Source organism: Carassius gibelio, chromosome B10 (assembly GCF_023724105.1).
Source record: "Carassius gibelio isolate Cgi1373 ecotype wild population from Czech Republic chromosome B10, carGib1.2-hapl.c, whole genome shotgun sequence".
In the NCBI taxonomy this organism is placed as follows: domain Eukaryota; kingdom Metazoa; phylum Chordata; class Actinopteri; order Cypriniformes; family Cyprinidae; genus Carassius; species Carassius gibelio.
In genome coordinates, this window is record NC_068405.1 from 19811418 (window position 1) to 19827676 (window position 16259).

Here is a 16259-nt window from a genome sequence, read left to right on the forward strand (position 1 = left end):
ACAGCATTAAGGGACCAGTACAATCACTACTACAATGTTAGGGTCTTGTGAACGGTTGCCAACATTGATAAGCAGATACTAGGAGTTTTGGTTGCAGGTCTCTCCGTCAAGAAATATAAAATAAAATTTAAGAAGACTTTTGGGATCATTTTTGGATTATTATTGTTTTCTTATTTTTGCATACATGAAGTAATAAATTACAAATGTTGATATACCTGTACACATATTTAATATGTGTTGCGTCAATCAGAAAAAAATGTGTTTGCTTACTGTATATCCAGGAAGCTGTATATGCTGTCACATGATGTTTCAAAACATCTTAGGGAAGTTACTAGTCTGCAGTCTCTGGGAAATTCCACTATTCAGGTCTACGTGAATAGCTACAACATCTGTTTCACTGTGTGAAAACTCTGAAGTGGCGATTTGCGTAAAAGCATTGAGCTGGTGATGATGGTGACTTTTATGAGTGTGTATAATTGCAAAAAGAGGATGATTCAAAATACACTGTAATACAGCGCATGCATTAGCATGGGCAGACTACCAAAGGTTTCTGTGCTTGTCTTAAAAAATAGTTTTCAAGTATATATATTTAGTTTGGCTGAAGGGTAAATTTTCTCAGCATAAAATAAAGGCAGCAGCTGTATGTGGTGTTTTCCCTTCCCGTGGTAGAATTCTTGAAACAATTATGGTAAACAGCCCTATGGGCAATAGATTTAGCGATAGAAGTATTTTTTTTCTCTACTGTGACGTGTATTCGAGTAAAACGGCATCTGAAAGGAGATGGCGGGACTTGATTTTGTGACTGCATCCGCCAACAGGTTAAAGTCGGCATGAAATCAAAATGTAAATTTTTTTTTATGGAATACTATAGTGTTTATTATAAATTATTTATCCCTGCACTTCATTCTTATTATTATTTTTAAATTCCTGTGCCTTAGTAATCTTTAAACAAATCCGTTAACCTCCCCTCCTCCTCAAAATGACTCATCTTCTCTTCCGGTCATGAGCTATGGCGCATGGGCAGAGCTAGTGATGTGAGGGGTAAACGCTGGGATAAATGACAGGGGAATAGCTGAAGCTTTATAGAAATCAACACTATCAGTGCTGATGTGAGCCATGGGGGAGTACACTATCCTTAAATATTGAAAGGATATTAGCATATTATTACAACATTAATCTAATGTTCTACAAACTATTTTACAACATTTTTTTTAATATAAATATGACTTAAAGATTACCCAAAAATGAAAATTAGCTAGTGTTTACTCACCCTCGAGTCAGCCTAGATGCATATGACTTTCTTCTTTCAGACGAATCCAGTTGGAGTTATTTTAAAAATTGTCCTGGCTATTCCAAGCTCTGTTGTTGCAGTCAGTGGGTGTTACAGTTGAACAGTCCGCAAGTCGTCAAATAAAGCGCAAACATTCCAAATAAAAAATGTCGCACACAGCTCCAGGGGGTGAAATAAGGTCTTTCTGTGGCAAATCCATGCATTTTGTAAAATATCCATATTAAAATGTAATAAACACTTTTCTATCACTTCTGTTATCTGTCATATGCAGAAAGCCGCTCCGGTGGATGTCGTAGCACATTGTTGTTGCTGATTAGTGACGAATGCGGTGAGAGAACAAAAACAAAACAAAAAAATGGTCATGAATTAGAAGTACAAACCAAGGATTTGCAAAGAAACATGTTGGAGGATTTCGATCTAAACCAAGAGGAGACTGGTTTTCCTTTGCTAAAGTAAGGAAACTTTGCTTCCTTTGCTCCTGAGCACAAACTAGCGAGACTAGCATTCGTGCTACGTCATCCGCCGGGATGTCTTCTGCATGTGACAGATAACTGAAGTGAGAGAAAAGTGTTAATTATGCTTGAAATAAGGATATTTTCTTATAAAAACGCATACTGTACATTCAGAAATCCTTTATTTACCTCCCAGAGCTGCGTGTGGCACATTTTATTATGAATGCAGGCACTTTCTTTGACGACTTGCGGACTGTTCAACTGCAACACCCGCTTACTGACAAGATAGAGCTTGGAATAGCCAGGACAATTTTTTTATATATCTCCGACTGGATTCGTCTGAAAGAGGAAAGTCACATACACCTAGGATGACTAGAGGGTAAGTAAAACACAAGCTAATTTTCATTTTTGGGTGAACTAACCCATTAACCTGATGGAGGACATGCTCAGTCATTCAAGCAGTTTCTCTCTCACGTGTGTGCGCACACTGTTGTTTTTGTGCCGTTAATCGTCCACGTCATTTTCATCCTCAATAAATAAAAAATTTCTTCATGCTAAGGTGTCAGCTGTGCATCCAGTGGAGATATATCCCCCACAACTAACTGCAAACTGCCATTCAGATCTGCCTCCATTTTGTTAGCAACACCTGAACTTCCAATGATCCAATCAATCCTCGAAAGACAAAATCAAGTCCCGCCCTCTCATTTCAGATGCCGTTTCACTCAGAGAGCTGTCAAAGTAGAGAGAAAAAAGACAATCGCTACCTCCATTTCATGCTGACTTTAAATATTGAAAGGATATTAATACAACATTACTCTTGGGACATCACAAACTATTTTTTTTTTATATAACTTTAATATAACTTAATAACCTTAATAACCTATAAACTTTAATAAACTTTTTGATTTATTGGATTTTATGCAATGACTGCTGTGTTCTGTGTCTGTTCACTGAAATTTGATTGGATTAAACAGGTTTACCCGGAAAAATTCTACAACTTAAAGCCTGTAACTGGCCGAGGGAATCGTGCTGCAGAGCCGGACTCATTTAAGGCCAAACTGAAGGAGATGCAGCACTTCTTTGGCCTGGAAGAGAGTGGAGATGTGGATCCACAGACCGTAGGGGTTATGAGAAGAGCTGGCTGTAGTCTTTCTGACATTGAGCCGTTCAGAAGAACGATGTGATGAACGAACAGAGCTCTAACATACAGGCGAGGTTCACATACTCTCATGAGCACAATCCACAGCATTATGACTCACATTCTCATGACTCTGTACTCAGAATCTCCAGATTCAGCTCAAAGCTGACAGCTGCACAAGTCAGGACAGCACTCAGACAGGCATGGAAACTTTGGGCTCAAGCAGTGCCCTTGATATACTGACAGAGAAGGAGCGATGCTGACATCATTATTTCCTTCAATAACAAAGGCATGGGAAGAAAAGCTGACCTTTGAAATTATGGAACTTGAGTAATAGTCATACTCTATTGTGTGTGCGTGTGTATTTTCAGGGAGTGAACCATCATTTATTAACAGAGTAGTCACCACAGTTAATAGTACTACTGTAAAATCATCAATATGGGATTGCCTGCAAAACATGTATAAAGCTTTCAGAATATTTGTGTAAATTAGTCACATTGGTGACTGGTACCCAAAGTAATAACTTTATTATTAACAAAACATTATACTATATAAAGTTAAGTAACATTTTGAAGAATGTTTATAATATAAATATTAATAGTGATATAGTATATATGGATGTATATGTGTATATATAACTTCAATACAAACAAACAGACACACATATGTATGCAAATATGCATATTTAATTTATATCGATTAATACTACCAAAAAAGTAAACCTTTAAAGAATAGTAGCTGAAACATTATTACAGTATTAATCATAAATTGTGTTTATATATAATATATAAATAAGTTACATGCATATTTTTGTGTGTGTGTGTATTTTTTATTTGAATATCATTAGCTTGTCGTTAAAAAAAAAACAAATTCATTGTTTGTGTGTTTGTAAGTATATATCACTTGTCAGCACTAATGTGTGGCACTTATGGTAGATCATGAAGATGGGTCACCGTTTGATGGTGAGGGAGGTGTCCTGGCACATGCCTTCTTCCCCGGCCCGGGCATTGGAGGAGATGTGCACTTCGATGATGAGGAGGCCTGGACAATAAATGCCAAAAAAGGAAGAAGATATCTGCTCCGGTTTTTGTTCTCTGATAGTAGTAAAGGTTTATTGCCTATTCACATGGATGACACAATTACTTACTTTAAAGGTGAGCTATGCCTTAATGACCCTGAATGAAGGTTTTGCAAAATATACTTGCAATGCTTTCTGTGCTGAAGTGACACAACACATGATGTGTGATGTTACCTATGCATCTCCTGAAGGCTGTAACCTCCTCGCTGTGGCGGTGCACGAGTTCGGACATGCTCTTGGCCTTCCACATTCATCAGACCCTGGAGCCATCATGTTCCCAGCCTATAATTTTGGCTTGCACACTGTTTTGCAACTGTCTTTCCTGGACGTCAAAGATATACAGGAAATGTATAGTATGGTATGTCCATGAATACGTTTGTCTTTGGAACAGAATTTAAGATATTTTGGATGAAAACCGGGAGGCTTGTGACTGTCCCATAGACTGCCAAGTAAGTTACACTGTCAAAGCACAGAAAAGTATGAAAAGCATCGTGAAAATAGTCGATGTGCCATCAGTGGCTCAATCATAACATTATGAAGCGACGATAGTACTTTTTGTATGCAAAGAAAACAAAAATAATGACGTTATTCAACAATTTGTCTCCTCTGTGTCTCTTTGCATCACTGTAGCACCATTTTGAGAATATGAGAATATGAGCTGAACGAAAGTATTTTCCTCACTTCATAATGTTACGGTTGAACCACTGATGGCAGATGGACTATTCTGACAATACTTTTCATAATTTTCTAGATCTTGACAAAGTATGTTACTTGGCAGTCTATGGGACAGTCTCAAGTCTCCAGGTTTTCATCCAAAATATCTTAAAGTGTGTTCTGAAGATGAACAAAGCTTTTACAGATTTTGGAACGACATGGGTGTTAGTGATTAATGACAACATTTTCATTTTGAGGTGGAGTATCCCTATTAGGGGCAATACAATGCATAATTATCTAATTATATAGCTATAAATGTAATATTTCTTCTTGCACAAAACCGTTTGAAATTAATATAAAATCAATTTGAGTAATAAAAGAAAGTCGAAAACAATAGCACAGTGACTCAGATTGACATAAAACTGAATCAATTGATTCTCTAGAATGAATCAGACTTTGCAAAGTTACATCAATGGGCAAAAAAACTGATAAATATGATCCTATGCTATTATTCGACGCACTGACAGTTATGCAACAGGAGCTAGTTTTCTTTAAAGACAGGTAGTCTGGCTCCATGTATGTACACTGAGTCATTGACTTCAGTAGTACAGTTGCACTATAGTGTATGACTGATACTCCTGTTGCAGGTTTATTTGGCGGGTACATCCCAGTTTTGAGCAAATAGGAATCACACTAATAACAAGTTTGTGGCCTGACCTCACAGCTCACATAGAGTAGATGCTGCCTATGAGAACACGTACAAAAACAACATGCTAGTTTTCAGGAGAGGCTTTCCTCAACGTCATCATAAATATAATGGAATAGTTTTAGTTTTGTTTGTCTCTCTCAGGCTCTCAATACTGGGAGGTGAGCTCTCTCCAGGTACCGCATGGATGTCCAAGAAACATCTCAGAATTTGGATTCTCATCCACTGTTAAAGACCCACACAGATGGGAAATCAAAAATGACCTGTATTACAGTGTATGATGTAGCTGTCCATCAGTGTAAACAATGTGCAAAGTAATTAAACCAAAAAGTACACGATTTATAAAGTTATTGGCTTCTAAAGTAAGGAGTCGACTCTGAATCGCTGAAACGAGTCGTTATAGATTTCAAATCTTTTGCCCATCTCTATGTACGTCACTAGGACACTTTGCATAATAATCTCCGCCTACCGTCTTGGGAGAAACAGAACTCTGAGCTGCCCCACCCCCACACACAGACGCTCTGGTTGGTGTGATAGCATCATGTCGACCGTTTGTTTTTAATTGTAAAGGCAAGTTTGTTTTATTTTCACTGCCAAAGAATGAAGATCAGAAGAACCAATGGCTAAAATTCATTTTTACCACAATACCAGAGCAGTACAACACATTCCCTTTTGTTCGGTTCACAACATTTCACTGATGACTGCTTTTCTAATCTCGGTGAGTACAAGGCGGGATTTTCAAAGCGTTTGGCCATAAAAGAGGGTTCATTACCAACTTTATTTAGACCAACAAGCATCTCCGAATCACAACGCGAAGTATGATTATGAAGTTATGTGTCTGTTTTCTCCCGAGCGTCTTATCAGTATGTGTGCTGTCTGCAGCCTTTGTCTGCGCTGATCTTCATTTACAAACACGTCATTAAAATGAAGTGTAACAAGTGCTGCTAACAGATATTCCGATGTCCGTTTTTCAAGTCTCCCTTCATTATATCCAATGTGACCACGCCCCGCGCTGAAAGCGCTATTCAGATTCAAACTGAAGCGCTCTGCTTCAATACGCCCACACAGAAGAAAAAGCAGCGAGACTGTTCAAGTTTTTTATTTTACTGTTTGCTTCGCGGTGAGAGGAATAAGACATAATTCACCCCAAAAAGATGCTAACGCATAGTTTACCGTGGAGGTGTGTGCGGAACAACCATGTTTAGATGTTTAGATATTGGAACTGGAAAATGCTACAAGAATACTAATTTAAAACAGGATTTGTTTTGCAATATACAGTAGATAGATTTAAATATATATATTTTTACATATATTTTTGAGAGCGAAAGATAAGGAAGTGTAATGATAGTGAAAATAATGTTCTATAGTTTTGTTACAATTTCAGTGTTCATAATAGAGCATGATAGCAAAAACATTACACATTAATTAATATATTACTATTGTCTTTTTCCCAGTATTTCTCTATGTTTCTATTATTTCTCTATCCTTCAATATCTTGTGCAATAAATGTATCTTGTTATAATGATTTATATAATAGGTAGGGTTTTGAAGATATATTTAATAACATTTCATTCATTTAAAATACATCATGTAAAAACAACTTTCTAAAAAAAATAAAAAATAAAGTGACCCAGAAACTGTGAATAATGAATCCCCCCCCCCCCACAAAGAGAATTTAAACATAACCAAACATCGCATAATGAAATCAAATTGAGGCCATGGTTTTTACACTTTGGACTAAATTCATTTTCATTGTCTAGGAAGTATTTATTTCTCCGTAGGACTTCAACAACTCAAATTCAACCCCCAAGTTAAACAAGTAGTGACGACATTGGCTGCAAACACATGGCTTCAGTGCTGGGAAATCAGTATCACACCATCTGGTCATGGGAACCAAATTGCAAATTATTTTGTTGCGTCCACCTCGTCTGGCTTGATGGTTTCCTGTTGCTTGATTCATGTAAAGTTCTCTTTAAATGATATTGAAATAAATTGCCTCAGTAGCATATGAACCACACATGTGATGAAAGAGTATGCACAGTGGGGAAAATATTTATTTGATCCCCTTCTGATTTCGAAAGTTTGCCCACTTACAAAGAAAAGAAGGGTTTGTAATTTGATTAGATATTTAATTAGACACTCACTGAAATGCAAACCATTTTTTACCTTTATATAATGTTTTTTTTTAATGTTTGGTTTTATGGTTGATATTCTGTCTCTAAAAATTTCAGACCCTTCATTTCTTTGTAAGCATGCAAAATATTTGTAATCAAAGAAATATTTTCCCCAGTGTACACATTTGGTCTATAGCCTTTTTGTGTGGGATACAGCATCTGACTCCAACTTTCCCAACTGATACAGTTTTATTTATAGAGCAGTTCATTATTTTAGCTTAGTTTTAGTACATGATGAATCTTTTCATGCTTTTGCTGGTCATCATTGTTTTTTTTTTTGTTTTTTTTTTGCAGATTCATCATGTATTAAAACCAAAGAAAACTACATTTTACTCTGTTTAGGACATTTTTGGTTCTAATGGACTGTTGGATTTAATCGTATTTAATCAAACCAGCTACTCAAATCACTAACAATAGTCTTTAATAATAAGCTCAGAAGGTGTTCAAAAACACTGTCGGGAAACAGTTTCAAACCATTGACTACCAGAGTGACTAAAGCAGAGCTGTCATAACCCATCTGCTCATGTCACGCATCTCATTACAACACTAACAAAGAGGATGTTTTGAATGCATTGGGCTTCCCCTACTCAAGATGATGCATGAGAAATAGTGGGATTTTGTAGCCAACACAACTACAATAATGGATTACATGTGGACTATATTTGGGGCAGGATATGTTGTACATATACCAATTTTTCTTTTTTGCTTAATTTAAATCTATAAACAAATAGTCATGCTAAATAATGTTAGCGACAAACATGGCAGATATACTTTCTAAATGATAAAACAATTTTCACTTTATACAAAAGAAAACAGTAACATTGATCAACCATAGGTATGTAATGAAGAGCTGCACTTTGTCTGCTTACTATGGTCTTACCACAAATACCACAGTTATTGCAACTAGAGTTATTATGCAAAAGCTTAAGTAAGATGACCATTATAACACAATTTATTTTTAATTTTACTTTCATTTTTTTTGCTAGATTTCTTGCATTAATGATTATATATACTTTGTGTAAATAATGTAAATCCAGGATTCATAAAATCTCAATAAATTAGAATACTTCATAAGACATGTACTCAATACTTGTTAAGGGCTCCTTTAGCTTTAATTACAGCCTCAATTCGGCGTGGCATGGAGGTGATCAGTTTGTGGCATTGCTGAGGTGGTATGGAAGCCCAGGTTTTTTTTACAGTGGCCTTCAGCTCATCTGCATTTTCCGGCCTATTGTTTCTCATTTTCCTCTTGACAATACCTCATAGATTCTCTCTGGGGTTCAGGTCTGGTGAGTTTACTGGACAGTCAAGCACGCCAACACAGTGGTCATTTAACAAACTTTTGGTGCTTTTGGCAGTGTGGGCAGGTGCCAAATCCTGCTGTAAAATAAAATCAGCATCTTCAAAAAGCTGGTCGGCAGAAGAAAGCATGAAATGCTCCAAAATTTCTTGGTAAACAGGTGCTATGAGCTTCTCCACCCTTCCTCCAGATAGGGGCTCTATCATACAACCAGCGCAATGCGACGCAAGTCGCAGCACAAGTGTGTTTGCTAGTTTCAGTCCAGCGCTGTTTGAGTTTTCCCGTCCATTCCATTTGTGCAGCCATGGGATTACAGTTTAAAAGAATATTAGGCTACATAAATATAAAAATGTAATGATGGATAGTCATTGCGTGTATTAGAATGATGCATTTAGCTTTTCTGCCAAAAAATCTGCCATGTCAATTGCGTTCCGCCATGGTGCGAGCGCATTTCGCTCTTAAAGGGAAATGGAGATGACACTCTGAATGGTTTATTGAACGTTACACCCATTACTCATTAAGAGAATATGGAGAACCCATTCCAAAAATGGGCCCCAGTGCCCAGACCGTTTTTCCGTCGTTAAAATAGCAAAAGTGGATTTGAACACACCCCGAGTGCATCTGCGCCGTGCGCTTTACACTTTGCGTTAAGATCGTTAAAATACGGCCCTAGGACCTTGGTTTCCAAATAAAATACAAAACCTGCTCTCATCTGAAAAAACAGTCCAGTTCTTCTTCTCCTTAGCCCAGGTTAGATGCCTCTGATGTTGTCTTTGGTTCAGGAGTGGCTTAACAACATGAACACGACAACTGTAGCCAAATTCCTTGATACGTCTGTATGCCTTGACCACAGCATCAGTTCATTCCTTGTGAAGTTCACTCAAATTCTTGAATCAATTTTTCTTGACAATCTTCATAAAGCTGCGGTTCTCTCAGTTGGTTGTAAATCTTTTTCTTCCACACTTTTTACTTCCACTCAACTTTCTGTTAACATGCTTGGATACAGCACTCTGTGAACAGCCAGCTTCTCTGGCAATTCTTGTTTGTGGCTTACCCTCCTTGCAATGATTGTCTTCTCTCCACAATTGTGCAGCCTAGTGAATCAAAGCATTTTGAAGGCTCAGGAAACCTTTGCAGGTGTTTTGAGTTGATTAGCTGATTGGCATGTAACCATATTCCAATTTGTTTAGATAGTAAATTAGTGGGTTTTTGTTAAATATGAATATAATCATCATAATTTAAAGAACCAAATAATTAAACTACTTCAGTCTGTGTGCATTGAAATTTTTTTTAAACACAAGTTTCACTTGAATTATTGAAATAAATGAACTTTTCCATGACATTCTAATATATTGAGATGCTCCTGTATATATATATATATATATATATATATATATATATATATATATATATATATATATATATATATATATATATATATGTGTGTGTGTGTGTGTGTGTGTGTGTGTGTGTGTGTGTGTGTGTGTGTTTGTGTGTGTGTGTGTTTTTAATTAAAAACTAAGTTAATGTGACAGTTTTAAACATAGATACAAACTATGAAACCGAGTTTTAATCTCTTCTATAGAAAGTTTATTTGATTATTTATTTGACTGTTAATGTGACAGTGTTAAACGTGTGTGTGTGTATATGTGTGTGTGTGTGTGTGTGTGTGTGTACAGTATACTGTATTTTTATCATCAGCTATGTAATGCAGAAATGTATTGGGGGTCCCTTGGTTGGTTGAGAGTTGACCACTCCTAGTGTAAATATTTTGTCATATTTATTATTATGTCATTCCCTGATTTGTTTCCTGTGACTCAATCTCGTGTTGCACAATCTGTCCGTCTTTGGTGTATATAAGAGGGGAGCAAAACACAGAATGCATCAGTTTCTTGAAAGAGAAGCAACATGAAGAGCTACTACAAGCTGTGCGTTCTTCTCGCTCTGCTGGTTTCTGGTTACACCAGCCCTATAGCGCCACCTGCTGATAAAGACAAAGAGAGCATCGCAGTGGTAATTTACACTCTTTAAACTACTTTGACAATGCTGTTAGATACAGAATGTAAACTAACGTTGATCTTTGTTTTCAGAATTACCTGACTCAGTTATATGGCTTGCCAAAGCAGACCAATTCTGATGCTGAAAAACGCTCCAGTGCCATGAGTCTGAGGTTGAAAGAGATGCAGCAGTTCTTTAAACTCAAGGTGACAGGGAAGCTGGATGAGGAGACGCTGGATTTGATGAAGAAGCCACGCTGCGGGGTTCCAGACGTTGCGGCGTACTCTACTTTTCAAGGGGACTACAAGTGGAAAAAACATGATCTGACCTACAGGTGAGACCTGTTAACAGCCAAAACTGTTTAAGACAAAACTGAATAAAAAGGACTTGTGACATTTATGTTGCTGTCTTTTTTTTTTTTTTACCAGGATTGAGAACTACACCCCTGACATGTCTGAAGCTGAGGTGGATGATTCCATTAAAAGGGCCCTGCAAGTGTGGGCAGATGTGACTCCTCTGAGATTCACACGTATCTACAGCGGCACAGCTGACATCATGATCTCCTTTTCTGTTAGAGGTCAGTTTTTAAAACTAAACTGCAAAACTTCCTGTTTTTAATGAGTATTCTTATCTGGTTTTCCAAATATATATCAAGTTTCAATCTCTTCCATATAAAGTTTATTTGATTATTGTTTTTTATATTTTAAGTTGAAATCTATACAAAAGTAAAGAGAAATGAAAGATAGATTAAAAAAAAAGATATTTCATGTATTTGTAATATTGAAACATAATGTGCCGATTATGTTTCATTTTCATGTGTCAAATATATATTTGTAAAAATATTGTGCATTAAAATGCATATTAATTATATAGTGTTTTAAATGTTCCTATATTTTATTTGTACATGTTAACATTTTTTGAATGCTTTTCAACACACACACACACACACACACACATATATATATATATATGAGAGAGAGAGAGAGAGAGAGAGAGAGAGAGAGAGAGAGAGAGAGAGAGAGAGAGAGATTGAGTTTAAACAACAAATCTCTTCTTCTTTTCAGATCATGGTGATGGATACCCCTTTGACGGGCCAAATGGTTTTCTGGCTCACGCTTTCCCTCCATTTGAAGGCATCGGTGGTGATGCCCATTTTGATGATGACGAGAAGTTCCTCTACAGATCTCCTCACAGTGAAGGCAGATTACTTTGGAAACATCTCCAGTTTGTACCAACGCACAAAAGAAAACCCCAGCTGTTTTAACATTCCCACTTATTCCCCAGGTTACAATTTGTTCCTGGTGGCTGCCCATGAGTTCGGACACTCTCTTGGGCTCGAACATTCCCAGGATCCGGGTGCACTGATGTATCCCACCTACGTTTACAGAGACATCGATACCTTTGTCCTCCCTAAAGATGATGTCGACGGAATCCAGTATCTTTATGGTAAACCAATCAGAAACATCAATGATGGTTTGAAAAGACGCTAAAAGTGGTGTTTCCAATAATTGAACTTTTTTATCAAACAGGCCCAAACTCTGATGGAACAGGTCCAAAACCCCCACCACCAGTTACCCCAAACAAATGTGATCCCAAACTGGTCCTGGATGCTGTCACCATGCTCCGCGGAGAGATCATGTTCTTCAAAGGAAGGTAAAGAGACAGAAATGCCTCTAACATGTCCTCGTGAACTGTGTTCAGTCATCTCTGACCCGTCAGTATATCTGGCTTTATTCGCAGCTTCTTCTGGCGTAGTTATCCTCTGAGTAGAAACGTTGAACAGCATCTCATCAAAAGCTTCTGGCCTCAGATTCCAAATCATATCGATGCAGCATTCGAGAGTACATTTGAGGACAAAGTCTTCATTATCAAAGGTAAAAACCATATGAATAGAAATGACAGAACTCTTAAAATGTTTTTTTTTATCTATTATTATTTATTTATTTATAGCGTTACCATAGAAGTACCATTTTAGGTTCCTCAAAGAACCTTTCAGTGAGAAACTGTTCACTGACAAGTTCTTTTGTGAAAACTTCCAAAACTTCCAAGAGTGCATGGATGTTAAAGGTTCTTCATGGAACAATACATGCCAATAAAGAATGCATATTTTAGTGAAGATAACTATGTTATATGAGGCATAAAATATAATTTGAAAATGTTGTCACACCTCAGGTGAGAAGGTGTGGGCTCTCTATGGCTACGATGTGGTACGGGGATATCCCAAGAGTCTCAGCATGTTCCGTTTGCCAAAAAAAGTGAAGAAAGTCGACGCAGTCCTCTACGATGAGACCAGCTACAAAATCCTGTTTTTTGTTAACAACAAGATTTATAGGTCAGTAAATCACTTAGTCTGATTGAGTTGGTCATCTTTTTCAAGAACCTACTATTAACATGATTTATTTTGGACAGTTACAATGAGGAGCAACGCAGAATAGAGAAAGGTTATCCTAAACCGGTGGAAGAAGTTTTCCCTGGAATGACTGGCAAGGTGACCGCTGCCTTCCAGTTTAAAGGTATGGGTTTTTCTTTCATTCCTTTAACAGCCGCTTTTATTTAAAGTGACTTACAAACCATAAAGTCTAAAATATAATCCTATATCTAACATTATGTCTATGTCTTTCATGATAATTTTTAGGTTTCAACTATCTCTTCAGTGGATCAAAGATGTTTGAGTTTGGAGCCTACAACAGAAAGCTGCTCCGTGTCCTGAACAATAATTATTTCCTGCCCTGTTAGTCAGTTCAAGTTGAGTTTCTCTTTAAAGCTCAGCAAACTACTGCCTGCATGAAGGAGAATCTGACCTGTCAGTGTTTTTAAAGTAAATTATTAATTAATGTATTAATTGTATAACTTATTTTACAGTAAAGTATTATTTGCAACACAAGAACAAAACAAAACATGTCCTATGACTGATGCAATTTAAAAATAAAGATTTGAGCAGTTTGATGAAAAATCTGTTTGTTTTGGGGTTTGTTTATTAACCAGCTTGACACCAAATATAGGAGGGTTATTCTGTGTTCAGAGCCAAATTACTGTAAAATGGCATCATCATAATGTATTTTTTATACAGAGATTAGTAGGTCTGTTAGTAAAACCTGTTGACTTTAGTACTTGTAGTGACCATTCAAAAATGGTGTAAAAGCAGTTTTCATGTTTATTCCTGTAACTGAAGAAGTATTAAAGATATCTTAACTCCCTTTTAGATATTTGGTCTTAATAAACATTCCTTTTGGCATCTTCATTTTTAAGGCCATATGGTTCGCTTCCAGAGATTTTGGGATCTCAGTATGGATCTCAGTATACATACAGTATAAGTGCTGTCAATTGATTAATCATGATTAATAATAATAATAATAATAATAATACATTTTATTTATCATGCACTTTACATCAGAGATCTCAAAGTGCTACAGGTAAAAGAAAAAACTTTGCTAAAAAGTAATGTCTTAAGGCCTTTTTTGAAACAGTGAGTGGATTGAGGTGCCCTCAATGAGTCAGGGAGGGTATTTCACAGATGTGGGGTAACAGTACAAAAGGCCCTATCTCCCATTCTCCTGAGTATGGTTCTGGGTATGTGGAGGAGGTTTGAGTGAGCTGAACGGAGGGAACGGGTTGTGCTTTGTGGGATGATAAGTTCTTTGAGGTAGGGGGGCATGTCCATGGATGCATTGATGTGTTAGGTGGGAAACCTTGTACTCAATCCTGGTGGAGATAGGAAGGCAGTGGAGTGAATGAAGAATGGGAGTAATATGCTCATGTTTCCGCACTTTCATCAGGATCTTAGTTGCAGAGTTTTGGATGTACTGAAGCCTCTGCAGACTCTTTCCCAATGAGAAGTGCATTGCAGTAGTCCAGTCTGGAAGAGACAAAGGCATGAACCAGCTTTTCGGCATCTGAGAGGGTGAGAATGGGCGGAGTTTGGAGATGTTACGGAGGTGGTAGAAAGAGGTCTTGCATATGTGATTTATACAAGCTTTAAAAGTGAGTTCGTCAATTTTTACACCAATATTTGTGAATGTTAATGAGGGGAATGTTGGTGCCAGAAAAGGTGATGCTGGTTAAAGTTTTCATTTATATAATATATCTGCGTGTACTGTGTATATTTATTATGTATATATAAATAGTAAAATATTATATATTATGTTTATATATATATATATATATATATAAATTGTATGAATATATATATAGACATGTACATTTTCTAAAAATGTGTACTGTATGTGTTTGTATTTATATATTCATAATAAATATACACAGTACACACACATATTATGTAAACAAAAGCTTTTATTTTGGATACAATTAATCGTGATTAATTGATTGACAGTACTTGACAATGGAGACTCAAAAAGAAAAGTTTATTAAGACTAGAATCTAAAATCATATTGCAATATCTTTAATACTTCTTGAGTTAGGCACACAAACCTTGGAAAATAATTATTCTGGCACTCAAGCACGTATGTTCAAGACTGTTGTTTTGTCAAAAGTATACAAGATGCCTCTCTTGTTTCAGACCTTTTCACAGTTTTAAGGAAATGCCTTCTGGGAGGGGGTCGATCTGTCACACCCCTGTGGACTGTTGATTGTGGTTTCTCCCTGTGTGTCCATATTTGGTCGTTCCTGTTCTCATTATTAGTTAATCACCTCATTTTGCTCACCTGCACCTTATCTGTGCTATATTAGTCCTTGTCTCTTGTGTTCTAGCTTGTTGGTTATTAAGTTTATTGTTAATGTGTATGTCTATTCATGCCTGGCTCTCTGTGGCTTCTTTAATATTTTGTTCTATCATCATCATCATCACATCATCCTTGTTTGTTCCCCCGTGAACCAAACTGTGAAAATATGGACCACTATCATAATAGTTTTATGGTGCTTATGGATTTTTCTTTTTTAAGTTTGATAGTCTCAGTCATCACTGGTATATTAATTATGAATAATGCTCATTTATCTGACCATAAAGAGTGACAATGGCTGGCCTTATCTGTAGACTTTACATAATACCTCAACTACACCTCACTCTCTTTGCACAAAAATGTACATTTTGTTTTCTAAATTGGGCAGTCCCACTGTAAATTGCAATTCATAAAAATAATTTCTAACCGAAATTCTAACCCTACAATGCAAATTTTCCCATTTTAAAAATGACCAAAGACATCATAAAGACAACATACTGTATTTAATTTTATCTAGAAGATAAAAGTATGAATTAACTGGGTTATGTTTCTATGTAGCTGATTTAAGAAATATAACCAAATACTAATACCATACAAGAGTCTGTTTATATTACATACAAATTTGGAAATGTTGCTGTTAAATGAAGGTCTGAGGATGAGAAATTATACAGGTATCTGGGCGAGGAAGTCAAGTTTTGTCAGGAAAGTTGAAAATCCTGTTATTATTGTCTTGCCAGTCAGTTTGTTGGTTTAGTCACAGAAGCTTATAATTTCAGATGTGGCTCAACACCT

At 36.6% G+C, this 16259-nt stretch overlaps 1 protein-coding gene and 1 pseudogene across 2 annotated transcripts; both read left to right on the forward strand.

Moving 5' to 3' along the window:
* The first annotated feature begins 1016 nt into the window (after positions 1-1016).
* LOC127966119 (neutrophil collagenase-like) lies at positions 1017-7142 on the forward strand (annotated as a pseudogene).
* Positions 7143-10642: 3500 nt separating this feature from the next.
* On the forward strand, positions 10643-13753 carry LOC127965903 (collagenase 3-like). Of its 2 annotated transcripts, none has more exons than XM_052566612.1 (10): positions 10643-10806; positions 10884-11125; positions 11220-11368; positions 11856-11984; positions 12076-12237; positions 12321-12444; positions 12532-12665; positions 12964-13123; positions 13201-13304; positions 13427-13753. In XM_052566612.1, the coding sequence occupies exons 1-10, from the start codon at positions 10702-10704 to the stop codon at positions 13525-13527; spliced, it is 1410 nt and encodes a 469-aa protein (XP_052422572.1). In that variant the 5' UTR covers positions 10643-10701; the 3' UTR covers positions 13528-13753. The 2 variants fall into 2 exon arrangements, with proteins under 2 accessions (XP_052422572.1, XP_052422571.1); XM_052566611.1 differs by having other exon boundaries at positions 11856-11990; positions 13427-13751.
* Positions 13754-16259: the final 2506 nt, after the last annotated feature.

Excerpts from the sequence above, each read along its gene's own strand:
- LOC127965903 (XM_052566611.1), top strand. The coding sequence starts at position 10,702 with ATGAAGAGCTACTACAAGCTGTGCGTTCTTCTCGCTCTGCTGGTTTCT. Across the intron at positions 12,238-12,320 it reads CGGAATCCAGTATCTTTATG|GCCCAAACTCTGATGGAACA; the intron begins GTAAACCAATCA and ends TTTATCAAACAG. Across the intron at positions 13,305-13,426 it reads CGCTGCCTTCCAGTTTAAAG|GTTTCAACTATCTCTTCAGT; the intron begins GTATGGGTTTTT and ends GATAATTTTTAG.